Below are 17,804 nucleotides of genomic sequence, written 5' to 3' on the forward strand. Positions count from 1 at the left end.
CCAACAGTGTTGCAGACAGAAATTAAGCAAAAAGAAGCAGGAGCTTGAAAAACCATAATTAATAGCTATATAATTCTTGGTTTATGACACTTTAATATACCTGCCAAAAATGATTGCTAGGAAGATACGTTAAAATTTATTAAGAATCTGAAGAGTAATGCTCACAAATTATTTCCGCAGAACTCAGAGGCTTAGGAGGGAATAAAAAAATCATTAATTTCCAAGTTGGGAAGCTTCAAAGAAATATATAAAATGAGTCACTGTCATATAAATCACCATTTGTTGTTTGGGAAAAAAATTAAATAAAAGATACCATTTTCAGAAGTTTTTAGATACAGGAAGTGATAAAACGTTTCAGAGGAATGAGTTGTACTTTGAGATCATCTAGTTAAGGATTGGTGTGGTTCCTCATGCCCCGCCATCCCATACCTATGCACACATATAAGAAGTACACAGAGCATCACTGCCTCTAACAGCTGCAAGCCATGTGTCTATTGAAGTGCATGGAAGAGATCAACTGGACATCTGGGGAGATTTTTCAGTGGGTAAATCGCTTGCTTGCAGGCATCAGAAATTATGTAAAAACCTGAACAGAATTAGTAACCTGCAATCCCAGCCATTTACAGGTGGAGACAGAGAACAGGCTGAGCGCTCCAGGTTTAGTGGGTGACTCTGCTTCAGTTTAAAAACACGAAAGGATGCTGGTTGTGGTGGCGCACACCGGTAGGATTTGCTGAAGGAGGCAGAGGCAGGAGGATCACGTGTTCAAGGCCAGCCTGGTCTACACATTTTAGCCTAGGCAGTTTGGATGCTCACCCTACTAGACCTGGATGGAGGTGGGTGGTCCTTGGACTTCCCACAGGGCAGGGAACCCTGATTGTTCTTTGGGCTGACAAGGGAGGGGAACTTGATTGGGGGAGGGGGAGGGAAATGGGAGGCGGTGGCGGGGAAGAGACAGAAATCTTTAATAAATAAATAAACGGGGGAAAAAAACACGAAAGGAGCATAATCAGGAGAATAATCAAAGAATGCATCCAACATCAACTTTGGGTCTCCACACATACACACACACACACACACAGAGAGAGAGAGAGCGAGAGAGCGAGAGAGAGCTGTATATATATGAATACCCATAGTCATACACAGAAAATAAGAAAATTATTTAAAAATTGGAATATAGTCATAGAGCAATACTATGCAACAATAAAACCCTACAACCATTCAACAAAATTGATGACCCTTATTACAAACCAAACGGGCAAGCGTCTTCGATTGAGACATGTCTTGAATGTGTCCTCAAAAGGTTAATATGCAAACTTCGTCTCCAGAGTAGTAATGTTGTAGTGGCTGAACCTTAATGAAGTAGGACAATGTGGCAGACAATTAAGCTATAATAGCTTAATTATAGTGGTGACTGAAAAGAATTGTAGAAGAGAATTGGTCCCCATGGCCTGGCCTATAAGTCATCCTCGTTTATTGTCTTACCATATGACTCCCCTCTTATCAATGTTCCCACCACAGTGGTGTCTGCCAACTTGTAATGTAGCCAGGAGCCCTCACCAGAGCCAAGCAGATGCAGATCATATATCATGCTCCTGAATCACCAAAGCTTTGGGTAGGTGAATTACGTCATGTATTACCCAGCATCAGGTACTTTGCTATAGCAATCAAAAGGCAAAGGCAAGAAGCATATACAAGGTCTGCATGGGGAAATGCCTTGGTTGGTAAAGCACTTGCTTCACAAGCACGAGGAGCTGAGCTGGGATCTCCAGGAGGAAGGAGAATGTAGACAAGCAGACCAGAAACTCTAAGTGTTTGTCACTCACCAAACAAGAACACATTGGTAAAAGAGAGTTCCTGTCATTGTGAGGACCCTGGAAATGCTCATTTACATCCTTCAGCACTGGGCAGAACTACCACACAGGTTAACCAGTAATTCTGCAATGTCATTGGATTCTGCTACTTCTTTGATTTCAATCTTTCACATCTAGGAATGGATTTTCTTGGAATTAAATGCATGTATGCATGTAATAGATGTTTGAAAATCTATGATTTTTTAAAAAAAAAGTTAAAATTCCATGAACTCTCCCAATAGACGGTCAGTTTAATAGCTTTTAATGTATCTTAATATTAAAAGGCAGGTAGTTACTAAACAGATCAGAGGAAGTGATTTTTCTGCTATTATAGTCCAAACGACAGAGCAAGCAAACTACTTAGATCAGACTTCATTTGAAAATGTGTGTGTTTTTCGGTGCTCTCACCTATGAGCCTGAGAACACAGCTCCCTTATTTGGCTGCTAGGAAGATTAAATAAGGGGATATATGTCGAATGCCATGCTGTTCCTATTCAATATACTGTGATGTAAGAAAAAAGCCACAGGGTTATGTGGCTGTTAAGAGGCCAATTCTGACACCTCAGTCAGACATGAGTGATTTTAGTGTCTTTTTTCTGTTTGCATATCTGTGGTAGTTTGAATGTGTTAGCCCCCATAATCTCATAGGGAGTGACACTATTAGGCCATGGGGCTTCGCTTGTAGTAGGTGTGGCCTTGTTGGAGGAACTGTATCACTGTGGAGACAGGCTTTGAGGTATTTTGCTTAAATTGTGCAAGGTGTCACAGTCTCCTTCCTGTTACCTGCAAGAGGTAGGACTCGTCAGCTACTACCTAGGCACCACAACTGCCTGCATGCCAACATACTCCCTGTCATGATAACAATGTGCTCAACCTGTGAAACTGTAAGTGAGCCACGCCAATTAAATGTTTCCTTTACAAGAATTGTCATGGTCATGATGTCTCTTCACAGCAATAGAAAATTCAACTAAGACAATATCTTATCATTTTTATAACATAATGTATTGATGAAATTTTTATTATTATGAGAGATCCCTCAAGATGCTCTCATCAGCTTCTTCAAATCTGATTGCCACAGCGAACATGATGCCCTTGCATGGAAGTTTAGTCCAGCCTTATTGCTGCTGCTACAACCCAGGTCTTTGGATTTTTAGCTCAAGGAGGCCATCTGCATGGCCCCAAACTCCTGGCTTCCTGTTTCATTTCTTGACACTGTATCTTGGATGCATTGCCATCTCCTACAGACTAAAGGTCTGCGCTGTCCCTTTCTTCCCAGAACCTGAGTGAGAAGCAGATCTATTTTTCTTTTGTTGGAATGGGAGGTCCAGCCTTTTCTCTACCTCCTCATTCCTGGAGAATAAGATGAGCCTGGCAGGGTTGGATCAGACTGATGCAAAGTTGTGCACTCCCAGTTATGATGAGCCCGGGAATAAGCAGGCAGCCTTACTTCCCACATAATTTTACACATGGTCAACAGCAGTTCACCTTGACCTTGGGTAACTTTTTTATGGTGTGTCACCAAATGAAGGGGAGCAAGTTCATGCAAATACAAGGAAGGTGGAAGTGTGCACAACCTTGTAGGTTCTGTGCTCTTTCCCCTGTGGGTGAAGAACAGCAGTGCAGGAAGTAGAGAGTGTCCTTTCCTGGATTTTTCAATGGTATCCAAGTACAGTGACCATCCCAAAGAGATAGTAAATCTAGAATCTTTAGGTAAGATAATGGAGGAGGCTATTGGTGACCCACTCACTTCTTAAATTAGGGTACAGATAAATGTGTTCCAATGTCCAGTGAGTACAGTACCTTAGAGATATCCAGGGGCCTCCTATCATAAGATGTTAAATGGCCCAACTCTAGTGTCTTGAGATAGACTAATTGCTAAGTGCTGATTGTTCATTGGGGTATATCATTTATTTTTGAAGCACACACAATGTCACACTCTGACTAGGGTTAGCTTTTACTATTAATAGGGTTATTTTGCTATTAATAAGGTTAGTTTACTATTCAAACCGTGGCACTTTGAGGACAAAGGTCAATTTACATAATTATTTGGTGAATGCTCATACAAGGATCATCCTAAGCACACCATACTATGAAGTTACTGAAGTTATAACCCAAACTTTGAGAAATACTTTCAAAAGGCCTCCAACACACACGATTCTTTGTCACTGTGATCATAGTTCACAGACAAGAATTCTTTACGAGAGATTGTGGGCTTTTCTGATAGCCTATCAAGTTCAGAGCACACAGGACAGGGCGGTGACTACAGAAAAGCCTTTCAGAAAGACATCCATACTAGAGTCCAGCACTGGATGAATCCATCAACTCTTGCAGTTTCTTCCAGAAACTAAGCACGAGCACTCTGTGGCTCCATCTGACTTGCCATACCATGCCACCCGCCCAGGGTCTCCTTCACCCTTTCCCAACCCGCATGTGCCACTCTCACCATCCTTCCTGGCAGGACAGAACACAAGGACTATATTCAGGACGTAAACACTTGGGCCTCCTCCCGGACCTCTGGGGCATCAACGTCAGTCAACTCCACAAATGCACCTTCCAAGCAAAATCAACAGCTCTTACATCCTTCTCCAAGTTGATCTACAATGTTTAAAAGAGAAGTTCTCTATGATCAAATCTATTGTTCATGCCCCACTTCCAGCACACCATTTGATGAGTGGGGACTATCAGCATGATGCATGGAAGGGCCCCTTTTCTGTATAGGTTTCTGGCAGAGAGTTGTTTGTCTCGCTCAACACAGCATTTCTCTAACAAAACTGAATTTCCCCATTGGAGTCAAAACGATCCTTTCCAGGCTAATAGCTTTACATCCCTGGGCTCTCTTGATGCCGTTCGTAGGAAGATGACTTTCGAAGTAGCAGACCATCTAGACATATAACCTCTCTGGTGAGGAGAGGACAAGAGACAAGGCCTAGGACTTGGCAGTTAGCAAGGACGTGATCCTCTAAGTGAGAAATGACAAACATATTGGATTAAGTTATAGGTTGCCTTTAGCCTTCAAAATAACCAAGATCATCTCTCTGGTTCTCTCACTCAATTCTGCCTCCCTCGTCCCTTACACTACCTGTGTCTTCTCTCCTTTTTCTTTCACATTGTGATGGTTCCAAGGCCCTGGCCTAACCAGAAACTTAGGTCTCCATTTGTAAATCCAGGGTGGGGAACTGAAACATTAGGCAATACATTCTAGGATTCACAGACCTGCTAGATTTATCCTGGACTTCTGACATGGATAAAGACTTGTAAAATATCCTTAGAGACTTGTAGAATATCCTAAGTGTTAGAATTCAGGCATTATGCTGGCCCCTGTCACCTGGCAGGACGCACCCAGGCAATATCCTGGCCAACTCAAGGTCCTGTGACTGACACATCACTCATCCCTGTGACTGACACATCTCTCATAAGTACATAGAGAGGGGGGAAAGGAGTGGGGGGAGGGTGAGAAGGGTGGGAGGAGGGGGAGAAGGGTGGGAGGAGGGGGTGGGAAATGGGAGGCTGGGAGGAGGTGGAAACGTGTTTTTTGTTTTTTTTTTCTCCTTTTCTCAATAAAAAAAAAAGAACCAAAAAAAAAAAAAAAGGTCCCTCTAAGACACAAGCTCTGCCTGCTCCTGCTCTCTTTCCTACTCTTGGTCCTTGTCTCTTCTTCATCTTCCTCTTTCTCTCTTCAACCTTTATCTCAACAAAACTCCCACATAAGTTCTGCCTTCATGGCGTGTCTGACCCACACATACCACGGGCTCTCACTTACTCTGTGGCCCCTTGGCAGGGAGGTTGAGGATTTAATCTGACAACCAAAGAGACCACATTCTGCTGAGAAGATGCAAGTGGGTAAAATAATCTGAGTCCACCCAACTCATTTCCCAGTGTGCTCCACTCCCACAGCCTTATAAGCTTCTCAACATTTTATATTTACTAGGTGTGTGTGTGTGTGTGTGTGTGTGTGTGTGTGTGTGTGTGTGTTCTGTGCCAGAGGTTGACTTCATCTTTCTACATTCTCATCCTTACATTTTAAAAGCATTTTTGTTAATTCACTAAGAATTTGATACAATGTACTTTGAACACATGCCCTCCCCTTTCCCAACCTCACACATAACTTCTACCCTCTACTCCCTTCCAACCCAGCTTTGAGATTTCTTTTTACTCACCCCCATTGAGTTTGGGTTGTCTTGTCTGATTAATATCTTAGGAATGAAGCCTGCCCTGGCATGTGGATGACTTACAGAGGTCATATCTTTAAGGAAAACTGGCTCTGCCTCTCCTGGAAGCTATCAAATGTCAGTAGCTCTACGAAGAGCGGTGGGATTTCATGCCCACCTCCCCTTTGCATGCTGGAGTTTTGTCTAGCTTGAGTTTGTGTAGGTTTCATGTACACTGCCACAGCTGCTATGAGTGAGCATAGTGCCCTGCTGTGTCTAGAAAAACACTCTCCCCTTGAAGTTACCCACCATCTCTGGCTCTTACAGTCTTTCTATCCCCTCTTCTGAAATCTAGTCAGTAGGGGTGAAGCATCCAAGTAAGGACAACTTGGTTTCTCCACGTTCTGTGACTCAAGGACACACAGTCTTTAGCCGTAGGTTAAACCTATACCAAATGATTATCTAGAAAGAAATTTTGTCTCAAAATCTATAAGTTCACTGTCATTTGCTGATCAGTGAATTCCGTAGATCTCACTACCTTCCTAGAGCAACGATTATAGACATGTACCACAGTGTCTAGCTTTTACCTGTGTGCTAGGAGTCATTACTCTCATCCTCATATTTTCACCAACAGCACTTAACCCACTGAGCCATTTCCCCATCCTCCATTAGCCCATTTTGTTACATTAATGGATGGATGTATCTGTGCATGTGTGTAATGTATGTATGTATGTATTATATGTTTATATTTGTATACAAGTATGTCACAGCACATGGGTGGAGAGTATACTCAATTTGTTGGAGTCTCTTCTTCTACCATGTAGGTCACAGAAACCAAAGTCAGGTTTCCAGGCTTGGCAGCAAATGCCTTTACCCACTGACCCATCTTTCACTTCCCGTCAATTCATTTTTAAGTAAAATACTTTATTCTATTGTGTGAACGTATTACTCTTATTTAGCCACTTCTCTTGCAGAGTCAAACAAGCAAGTGGTACAATATGTGGACCGTAGTAAATAACAAACTCATACACACACAACATAACATGATGTATTTGTTTTTCATGTATATGTTTATAAAGCATTTTTCAAAGCATTGGAAGGATATACATTATAATCAAAATTATTTTTGCAGAGAATTGTATTTGCTATAAAGAAAAATACATGAGTAAAGTCTGAAAGTTTAGAAAGGATATCAAGAGAGGGACACTTCTTAAATCATGAAAGAAAATAAAAAGCTATATTTTTTTCTGGTTTTAACTCTGTTATGGCTTCCAACAGCTATGGAGGATATGTGAATTCAACTCTCTGTGTATTGAAGCAGCAAGAAGAATTTTTGCTCTTCTGAAGAAACCAGCATGTGTTATCCCTTTGATACAGTGTCTGTAAATCTGGACTTTCTTTTTAATTCCGCAGTCAGTTTCTGTAATGGAACTAGACATGGCTAGGCACTGAGTACATTTCTTGCACTGACCAACTTAGGAAAAGTAATTTTAAAAAATTGTTCTAGGGAGAGGGGGTTTGTAACCTGATCCAGTTCCCTGTTTTCTTCTGTTTAAAACTTCATTAGCATAGCCTGGAAATAGTGGGGTGTACCTGTAATCCCCAACACTCCAGTGGTGGAGGCAGGCAGATTTCTCTGAGTCAACACCAGCATGGTCTACATATTGAATTCCAGGCCAGTCATAGATACACAATGAGAACCTTTCTTTAAAGAAAAGAAAGAAAGAAAAGAAAAACAAAAACAAACCATAAATACTATATTACAGTGAGTATGTAAAGTCCCATGGGAAGCCACACGGCTTCAGAACAGCTGCTCTCACTGGACAGAACTTCGTTGAGATGTGTGAATTTTGTATCTGCCTAGTTTCAATGTGTAATGTTTTTTATTTGCAAATTCTTTTCAATAATGTTTTAATTAATTATTGGATAGGCAAAGAAATTAAATAAAAATCACCAAAGCTTCCTAGTATAGTTTAACAGGATATATAAATTGCCTTGTTATCCATAAAGTATTGATGGGGGAGAGTCTTCTGTTTTGTGTTAATTTTATTGGTTAAATAAAGAGACTGCCTCAGCCCTTTAATAGGACAGAAAATTAGGTAGGCGGAGTAAACAGAACAGAATGCTGGAAGAAAGAAGCCAAGTCAGTAAGTCGCCATGATTCTCCCACTCCAGACAGACACAGGTTAAGATCTTCCCTGGTAAGCCACCTCATGGGCTACACAGATTATTAAAAATGAGTTAGATCAATATGTAAGATCTAACCAATAAGAGGCTGTAACTAATGGACTAGGCAGTGTTTCAAAAAATACAGTTTCCGTGTAATTATTTTGGGTAAAGCTAACCGGGTGGCGGGACACAGCCCCGCCGCTCATATCACAACAAAGTATGGCTTTAAAACAAAATAAAATTATGAAAATGTCAGGACAGCAGATGAATCTGGATAAAATTATAGAAAGTGAACTGACCGAGATGCGAACAGACACATATCACAGATTCTTCTCCCCGCTGGGAGCATGGCCTCTAATAAGATTCAGTTATATGTGCAGGTCTGAATGTGGGCATTAACAAAAAAAAAAAAAAAACATAAAGGAGTCTTCTTAAGAGGAGGAAAAGCTTTCTAGGGAACCAATTGCCAGGAGAGCAATGGGACTCATGGACATGACAGTGGGAAGCTAGTGCCTGGGGTAGGAGGCGTTACAGTGGGGTTAAGGAAATGGAGGCGATGGGAAGGGAGGATTCAACAAAATACATTTTGTTTGAAAATATCATAGTGAAACTAATGTTTTGTGTGCTCACTAACACTAAGAAGCATTTTGATGGTGTTTACCTTGGAATAGGGAGTTGATTAAAATAGGAAGGGAGCCAAAAAGGATATGATCTGCATTGTTCTGGCTTCTTAAAAACAATTAATTTTTCTGTTATCACATAATTTAAAATTAATTTCTGTGTTAAGTAGAAAATGGTGTTAGTACATAGAGAACTAGCCATGGTTCTGCAGTGAAAAGATTATGAATGTGAGTGTATATAAAATTATGGTCTTGGGCTTCAGCTCCTGAGTTTGTTACTTTACAGTGAGGTGAAGAACATGCACTCAGTATATTTGTGTGTGTATGTGTGTGTGTGTATGTGTGTACTTGTATGGTGCTGAAGCTACCACCCACGGCTCTGTCAAGGCTAAGCAAGTGTTTGACCACTGAGCCAAATCTACAGCTCCATAAATGGTGCTTTGAATTTTGAACAGGGATTTTTTTTCCCCCTGGGCTAGCAGGTATGCAGTTTGACTTTCATTTGTCATGCTGGGTGGGAACAAGAGAGCATGGTGCCCGGTGAACCACACTGTCATGAAAGGAAGCAACTGTTTCCTATGATTTTCCAAAACATCACGTATGATATTTAACACTTTCTCATAAAATAGATTTTATGCTAGGTAATTGACCTGTGGCTCAATGTGAGTGTTCTGAACACAGTTAAGGTTGGCAAGGCTACTATTGATGTGTTGTGTTAGATATACAAAATATAGTTATGAAGTGATATTTTCAACTTTAAAAGGGTTTGTAATTACATGATCCCACTTACTGTACAAGGTTTGCCCATATTGTGGAGGAGAATCCCCGTCATTTAAAATCGACGTACAATGGATGCTAATCACATCAATAAAAATACTTGCCTTCAGCATCTCAGACTTATGTTTGGCCAAGCAGCTGAATTCCAGAACCTAGCTACCTAACACACTGAATTTAGCCAGTTGAGATTTTTAGCTCTTGGGCTGCAGTCCTGGTCTGCTCCACTCTTAAAATGATCTCTCCTAGACCATTTGGACTGATTGGGTTTTGATTTCTGGCTTCCTCTGGCTTACTGTAGGCCCATGTTTTTTCCTGACAGGTCTTGCACTATATCTCACCTTGCATCTAGTCTATCACAGTTCATCTGTTTGTTCTCTGTTGTGGATGCCAAGCAGATAAAAAGCTTCATTTGAAGTGATCATGGAAAATATCTTCTGAGGGACTTGGCATTTTAAGTGAGTGGCATCCCTGCTCTTCTTTTTTATTAATTATACATTATCCAGCAGAACTTTAATATTACCATCTTGTGAAATTTGTCAAAGAAAAGAGAGAGAGAGATAACCCATAATCATACTACCTAAAATAACCACTGTTAACATTTTAGTGTATTTTACTTCTTTCCCTATGTGTGTAATTTTGCAAAATTGTAATCATACCCAGTATAAATTTTTTTCATGTTTTTCCACTTAAATATTATACTGCAAGTATTTTTAATGTCACTACCAAGTCTTCATCACTTCACCTTGATAACTGCACAATAGTTCACCAAATCAAAGAGTTTGGTTTACTTACCTATCTTATTATCTTCGAACACATTTTCCTCCCATCTTTGTGGCTGTAGTATTCTTTTATACATCCTGACCTCTCACATGGAGTTAAAATTACTTGGCCAAAGAAGACGAATTTTCTTTTGGGTCAGTTTATTCTACTGCTTATATAAAGGAGTTGAGCTTCCCTGGGCAGGGGAGGAGAAAGGAGTAAAGAGGGTTCAGAAAAACACAGTCTACTTCCAAGCAAGATGCCTGTAGCAGTCTTCCCAAAAAGCACCTGGTCCTTTATCTCCTTTCTTACAAGCTACTCTGTTTCTTTCAGACGGAACAGCTGATGACCCCAGGCAAGGTGCCTGTACCAGCCTTCCCTGGAAGCACCTGGTCCTTTACTTCCTCTGCTACTCTGTTTCTTTCAGACTGAACAGCTGATAACCCTGTGGGTCCTGTTTGTCTTCACCATTGTGGGAAACTCTGTTGTGCTGTTCTCCACATGGAGAAGGAAAAGAAAGTCCAGAATGACCTTCTTTGTGACTCAGTTGGCCATCACGGGTAAGTGACTGTACCAGCCAGAGACAAGAAAGCTGTATCCAAATTCCTGCAGTGTCAGTAAGTCTGATAGTAATTTCTGTAGGGATACAAATGCTATGTTGGAACCATTTTCTCTAATGAGTTAACACCTTTACATGTCCATGAGACTCCATTATGGAAACAACCTTTTATGTTAGCAACATGAAAATGACACTTCCAGTGTCACCACAAAGATCTGTAGGGTTTCATCCTTCCTATACACAATAACCTCCCTAGTACAGTATGGTCATTTGATCTTTTCATCCCATTTTAAGAGCACAGGAAACATCCTTCCTAGAAAACCAACCACAGTGATCTATATTTACTGATAAAATGTGACATTTCTAGACCTTTGCAGATTAAAGTCTATGGACATTGCTTTCAAAATACAGGTGATATGAAACACCTCTTCTGGAAGTAGCATGAAAATACGTTGATAGCCAGGATTTGAAAGATCAAATATGGGTGTTGGGAACGTCCAGCTCAAGAAGGGTGAAGACAGCACATCTGGAAGGGGAAGGGAGAACTATACCAAGGAAGGAATTGCACTCTGGAAGGAAGGTCCCGGGCAGAGGGCACAGCGGTAGAGAACCTGTTTAAATGGAAGAAGAAGGAGTGGTGAAGGAGAAACATTGATCCACAGGCCAGAGAGAGAAGGGCAAGTGAGGCTCACAGTGAGTCCATGCACAACCCAGCGTGGAGCCCAGGGGTGTGCTAGCAAGAGGGATACCGGAGTAGTTTTATTGGGGTTAGATTATAGGAAAAGTGTAAAAGAAAAAAGTGTTGTGTGTCCTAACAGGAACAATGGTAAAACTCCACAGGGACTGCTAGCAAGTCTCAATGGGTGCTATTTACTGCTTCAGCTGCAATATGACTACGGGTTTCTTGGGAATTTAGGTTTGAGTCACAGTATGAGAAATAAAATACTGTCATCTTTCTTTCTCTTTGGCTGGTTTCACTTTCCGTGAGTAGCTTTCCTCAGCAGCTATCCCCCAGCCCTGGTGTCCCCAACATCTTAAGGTCTCGAAGGCAATCCAGACTTCAACATCACAGCTTCATGAAATAGGTCTCCATTCAGAGACACCCTGACATATGTCTGGCCTCTGCAGCTTTCCTTAGTTTCAGGGACAAATTCCATAGTCCCTTTTTTGTCTATTCTTAACTCCAGATCCACTTGACTAAAACTGTCAAGTTCTGTTGCTTACTAGGGCTAAGACTTAATCCCCCTTTATCAATCACATCTTCACTCACTTTCTGTTTTCAATGGTTAGAAAAGGCTTGCATCAAACTCAGCTATCTGCCAGCCTTTACCTTCCTGGGACAGACAGTCTCTTCTCTCTAGTCCCTTCTCAGGAACACTTAAGATTGTTCCTATTGTTCCTTCCTGAGTGATATGATCCCCCTTCCTCCCTCTAGAAGGGTGTATTTAATTCAATGGAAACCACTCACCTTGTGGCAGACCTCTACTCTTGCCTGTGGAGGACTACTTTTATTATGTTGATTAATGTGAGAAGTGGCATCCTATTTGAGAGAGGACCATCCTTTGGGCAGGAGATCATGGTCTGTGGAAAATGAGGAAAGGGAGCTGAGTACAACCATCCATCCCATCCATCCGTCCATTGTTCAATGCTTCTTAACCAGGGATGTAAAGTGACCATTTGCTTCAAGTTTCTGGGGCCTCCACTTTCTTTCCAGGAAACCCGGAACTGTGCATTAAAGAAGCCATCTTCTCTACATGGTTTATTTAATTATAGCAATAGAAAAAGAAATGAAATCAACAACCCAAACCCCTCTTCGAATTTATTGTCTATCCCATTTTCAGTAAGTCTGGGTGCTTGAATTGTACTACTTGAGTTGTGAGAAACAACACCGCCATTAAAAAGATATGAGCAGTTAAAGGGCCCTCTAGTTGAGAAGGTGAGGGTGTGATGGAGGAATGTTCCTGGAGTCTCTCAGGCCAACAGAAGTCACACTGCTCACTCTCAGTGTTATCCAGCAAATGCTAAAATGTGAAAGACCCCAAGAGAGGGTGATGGAGCTGCTGTTCATTGCGTTTCTCTGGCTGCAATGTTGTAATCCACACACTAAAGAATTGTGTATTCCCTTATAGTATGAAAACTTAGAGGTAGAAAGGATAGCAACCTGAAATTTATTTTTTTCTTACAAATGACAAAGGAACAATTGAAATTTTATCATCTATTACCAAATAGGGAAGATACATGTCCTATTTTAATTCATAGTCTGATTAACATGGAGTTAATTTATCATGGTGTCATGAGAATTTTTTATATATATTTTGAAGCTTCTAAAGGGTTACAGCAGAAATATTTCAAGTGAAGAAAGATTTTTGAACACACGGAATATTCCAAAAGTCAAAGATTGAGGTTTAGGGTCCTAATGTGATATATTGTGGAAACCATTGGAAGGCCCGCACAAACCAGGAGCTGTGATCTCCATGTCATTGTCAGCCAAGGTGAGAAAATGTGAGTGAGGATGGAGGACACAGACACATGCAGGCACCATTGAGGAACCCACTCTTAAAGATGTCTACTTCTCCCATGTCCCCGAGGCTCCCCAAAGTTTCCCTAGCCCAGAGCCCCTATAAGTTTTGTCCCTGGCTGTCTGTCTCCTCTGCTCATTCCAGGTTTCCTGTGAGCCCCGACTTCCATTCTCATAGACATCCCATCTTCATCAGATCATGTGACCTTAGTGCATGCAGGCCCTAACTGAGTGCACACCTTTCTTTTGTTTTCTTTAAGATTACTTGTAGAAACATGAATTTTTGTGCTTAAATGATAAGTGAACATTTGAAGAAACATAATGAGATCGTTGAAAAGCAAATACCTTAAAATTGTGTACTTTATGCTCTCACAATTTGTCAGCTGCCAGAGAATTTCTCAGTTCTATGTTGTTCCAACCCTGGGTCTTATCTTTACTTTTTAAAACATGTTCTTCTACTTCTAAATGTCTATTATCATATGTCAAAGAGTTCTAACTTTTCTTTGTATTTTACTTTTGTCTTCTTTTTTACTCTCCACAATACCATACCCTTTAGATTTCAAAGTCAATGGGTGCCTTTTATAGAGAGAAAGTGAGTTCCTGTCTAAGGAAATAACACCAGAGCCAGTACAGTAAGGGGCTCACCAGCAAGCACATGGATTCACATTTATGCTTAAAATTCTCATGGCCAAAATGAAGCCCTTCTGAATTATTTTAAATTGTGAGGTGCATGGTTCCAGCTATGAGCATATTATGTGGTCTTATGTCAAACAATTTAAACTTGTCAGTTTATACTTAATAGTATAACCAATAATAATTAGAACAACTTTTAAACTTTTTTACAAGGTAGCCACCAGTACTAAAGCAAGCTCAGACTTGAGGGCAAGCAATACATACTATAGAAATAATTTTTTAACCCAAAAGAGTTATAAAATGCAGTCCTTAATAAGTGTAAAAATATACAAATTTTTACATAGTAAGCTGTGTGATATACACTTAATCTAAAGAAGGTTAGTTTAAAAAGGAGTTAAAAATATTAGAATTACTAGACCAGAAGATAGGCTATACCAACAGTTGCATTTTATATAGACTAAATAATCAAACCAAAATAACAAGTTCATCATGTATACTTTAAAAATTATCAGTTATAGTTTATTCATAAAAGATGCATCTCAATGTAATACACCAAAGGTTAAAATTTAAAGGAAAGAGAAAAGGATTGTGAATCAGTATTGGCTAGCTTTCCATTACTGTGACAAAGCAGACAATTATCAAAAGAAAATAAAACATTTGTTTTGGTTTATAATTTCATAGGCTTCAGTCCATTGTGACAGGGCTGTGTTTCCTTTGGGACTCTGATGAGACAGAAAATTATGGTGGGAACATGTGAACAAAGACCCACACAGTTAACTCCCAGTGGCCAGAACAAAAAGAGTGATAGGAAGAAACAATACCAATCTTCCCTTCAGGGCAAACACCCAGTGGTCTAATGTCCTTCTACTAGGCTCTGACTCCTAAAGATTCTCTCACCTCAAAGGAGGACCACAGGTGAGGGATCAAACCTTTACCAGCATGTGGGCTTTGTAGGAACATTCACGGTCCAAGCTACAGAAAGTAAGTAAAGTGATTAAAAATAGATAATCTCCCTGAGGTAGAGACAAAGTGTTGTAATTAGGAGCGGCGGGGCGGTATCCCACCACCCAGGCGCCCGCACGGCTAGCTTTATACCCGAAATAATTACACGGAAACTGTATTCTTTTAAACACTGCCTGGTCCATTAGTTCCAGCCTCTTATTGGCTAGCTCTTACATATCGATCTAACCCATTTCTAATATCCCTGTAACACCACGAGGTGTCTTATCAGGGAAGATCTTAACCTGAATCTGTGTCTGGTAGGAGAATCATGGCGACTCCTTGACTCAGCTTCTTTCTCCCAGCATTCTGTTCTGTTTACTCCACCTACCTAATTTTATGTCCTATTAAAGGGCCGTCTCTTAATTTAACCAATGAAATTAACACAAAACAGAAGACTCTCCCCTATCAACAAAGCAGTGCCCACTAGGCTAATTCTCAGTGAAGCCATATCTCACAGAAGACCCCAGAACTGTATGTAGGTCTGCTGGTATACAATCCAGCCTGGCCCCAGATTTCAAACATAAGGTCTGCAGTACAACTCTGCTCTCAAGGAGGCAGGTTTGCCAGAGACTGAGACCCTAAACCCTCGATATTCTAGTTGTAACATGATATGTCCTGCTGGGTGTTGTATTGACATGGGTTTGTTATTTGTTTCTCTTTCCCTGTTTCTTAATTTTAGAATCATAGTATCTACTGATGACTTCCTCTTTTTTATATTTTGGAAATATGCTACCTATAGTGACTTCACAAGTTTGCCGCTGTCAGGGGACCTGCTGCAGGAGGACACACACCTTGGCTTACCCATTTAGATTAGACTCAGGTTTGGAGGGTGTTTTGAGTGAAATGAACATATTTCCCATGAGATAAGGATAGTCAGTTTTGAGAACTGAGAAGAATTTGGGGATGGATCCATGGTGTTAATCAATGCCCAATGCCATCAATGTGGAACCTTCCAGAGGTGACTGGGCCACAATGGCTCCACCATCACAAATAGGTTAAGATATTATCATGCGGTAGAGTTTCTATTTAAAAAAAAGCTAGTGTTTCTCTCTCTCTCTCTCTCTCTCTCTCTCTCTCTCTCTCTCTCTCTCTCTGTGTATGTGTGTGTGTGTGTGTGTGTGTGTGTGTTTGTCTGTCTGTCTGTCTCTCTCCTCCCACCTCTTTAATTCTCTGTCATTCACAATGATACAACAAAACCGCTGTGACCAGATGTTATCCCCTGATCTTTGACTTCCCAGCTTCTCGGCTGTAAGGAAATAAATCTCTATCTTTTATAAATTATCCAGTCTCAGGCATTTTGTGACAGTAGCATCAACAGACCAAGATAATAAACACAGAAAACCAACTGAAAGAAGACTCTGCAACTACGTTAAATGTTTATATATTCACAGTCCTTCTTGTGCTCTTCTGAGATTCTTGTACCCTTCTCTTTGTCTTGATAGTTGCTTTGGAGGAACAGAAAGGAAGCTAAGAGGGCTTCTAAGGCTAAGCCTAATCTTTTGACCGACAATTTGGCTTACAAATTTACAACTTTATTCCTCTTGAAACAATGTATCACATACACACTCAGAATTACTCTTGATGCAGTTTATTTGCAAAATATTTCACACCAAGGCAGAGCAGAGGTTTCAATCTCAGATGCCTTTAGGGGTGCAACAGAAGATGAACATGAGTGAGACAGGCACAGTAGAGGCCCCGCTGGGTGCAGTGAGCACCCTGCCTAAGGCATTCAGACCCAATTTTTCTCAAAGACTCTGCTGATCAAACAAAGTAAACACTGCACATGATGGCCATATTCAGCCTAAGGGTAATCTGCTAATAACCACAGATATAAAATTAAAATTAAGAGCTTGAATAGCTTGTGTTGTTATAAAAGTCTGGCACACCAAGCATAAATAGCATCTGCAGGCCACGAGGGTGAGGAGTGAGCTGTTCGGTTTAGGTTGTGCAGAATGGAGGACAGAGATGGAGGCATTTAATATTTTCAATGGTTTGCACAGACTTTATTTGAAAAAAATTTAAACATCTATTGTCCATATTAACCTTGCCACAATAGGATCTCTCCAGGGTTTTTAATTGTAAGGTTTAAAAATAAACCTGAAACCCTCTGTGCACAGTGACCCTAACAGTAGAACTAAAAATGTAAAGGAAAAATTCCTACCAACAATAGTGAAAGCCTTGGTGAGGATCACCCCATCATCTAGGTTAAAGAGAAAAACCCAGATCAGCTCATATATACTGAGCACAGGGATTCTGGTTGGAACTCTGTGTATTGGGTTTCTTTACAAAACTTAAAGAGACTGGACCTGAAACAGAGGTTTCTGGTTTAAGCTCATCAGGGTGAGCTGTTCTTACTTAAAGGTCCTGATATTAGGATGTTCATGCAAAGAAGAAGCTAGCAAAAGCACCACTATCATTTATAGGTGATTTCCTCCTGGCATCAAGGAGGATATTTTAATTTAAGGGGCTGTATTAGTTATTTTTCTGTTGCTCTGAGAAAACACCATGAGCAGAGCAACATACAGGAGAAAGAGCTTATCTGGGATCCTGGTTCCAGAGGGATAAGAGTCCATCGTGGCTGCAAGTAGCAGGTGCAATGGTAGAAGCAGGAAGCTGAAAGCTTGCATTCTCAACTATAGCAAAAAAAATGAGAGGGAAGTTGGGGGTGGTTGTTTGAATAGGAATGGCTCCCTAAGACACAAAGATTTGGATGCTTAGTCGCCAGGTGGATGGCACTATTAGGAGGTGCCACCTTGTTGGAGCAGG

At 40.7% G+C, this 17,804-nt stretch overlaps 1 protein-coding gene across 2 annotated transcripts in view; it reads left to right on the forward strand.

Moving 5' to 3' along the window:
• The window catches only part of Npsr1 (neuropeptide S receptor 1), a 180,766-nt gene that overhangs the window by 23,876 nt on the left and 139,086 nt on the right, over nucleotides 1-17,804 (forward strand). For both annotated transcript variants that reach the window (XM_041657614.1, XM_041657615.1), the window contains exon 2: nucleotides 10,754-10,886. In XM_041657614.1, coding sequence (XP_041513548.1) covers nucleotides 10,754-10,886 — 133 coding nt within the window. The remainder of the gene's footprint in view (nucleotides 1-10,753; nucleotides 10,887-17,804) is intronic.

Source organism: Microtus oregoni, unplaced genomic scaffold (genome assembly GCF_018167655.1).
Source record: "Microtus oregoni isolate MIOR12 unplaced genomic scaffold, Mior012 000008F_ref0000371, whole genome shotgun sequence".
NCBI lineage: Eukaryota > Metazoa > Chordata > Mammalia > Rodentia > Cricetidae > Microtus > Microtus oregoni.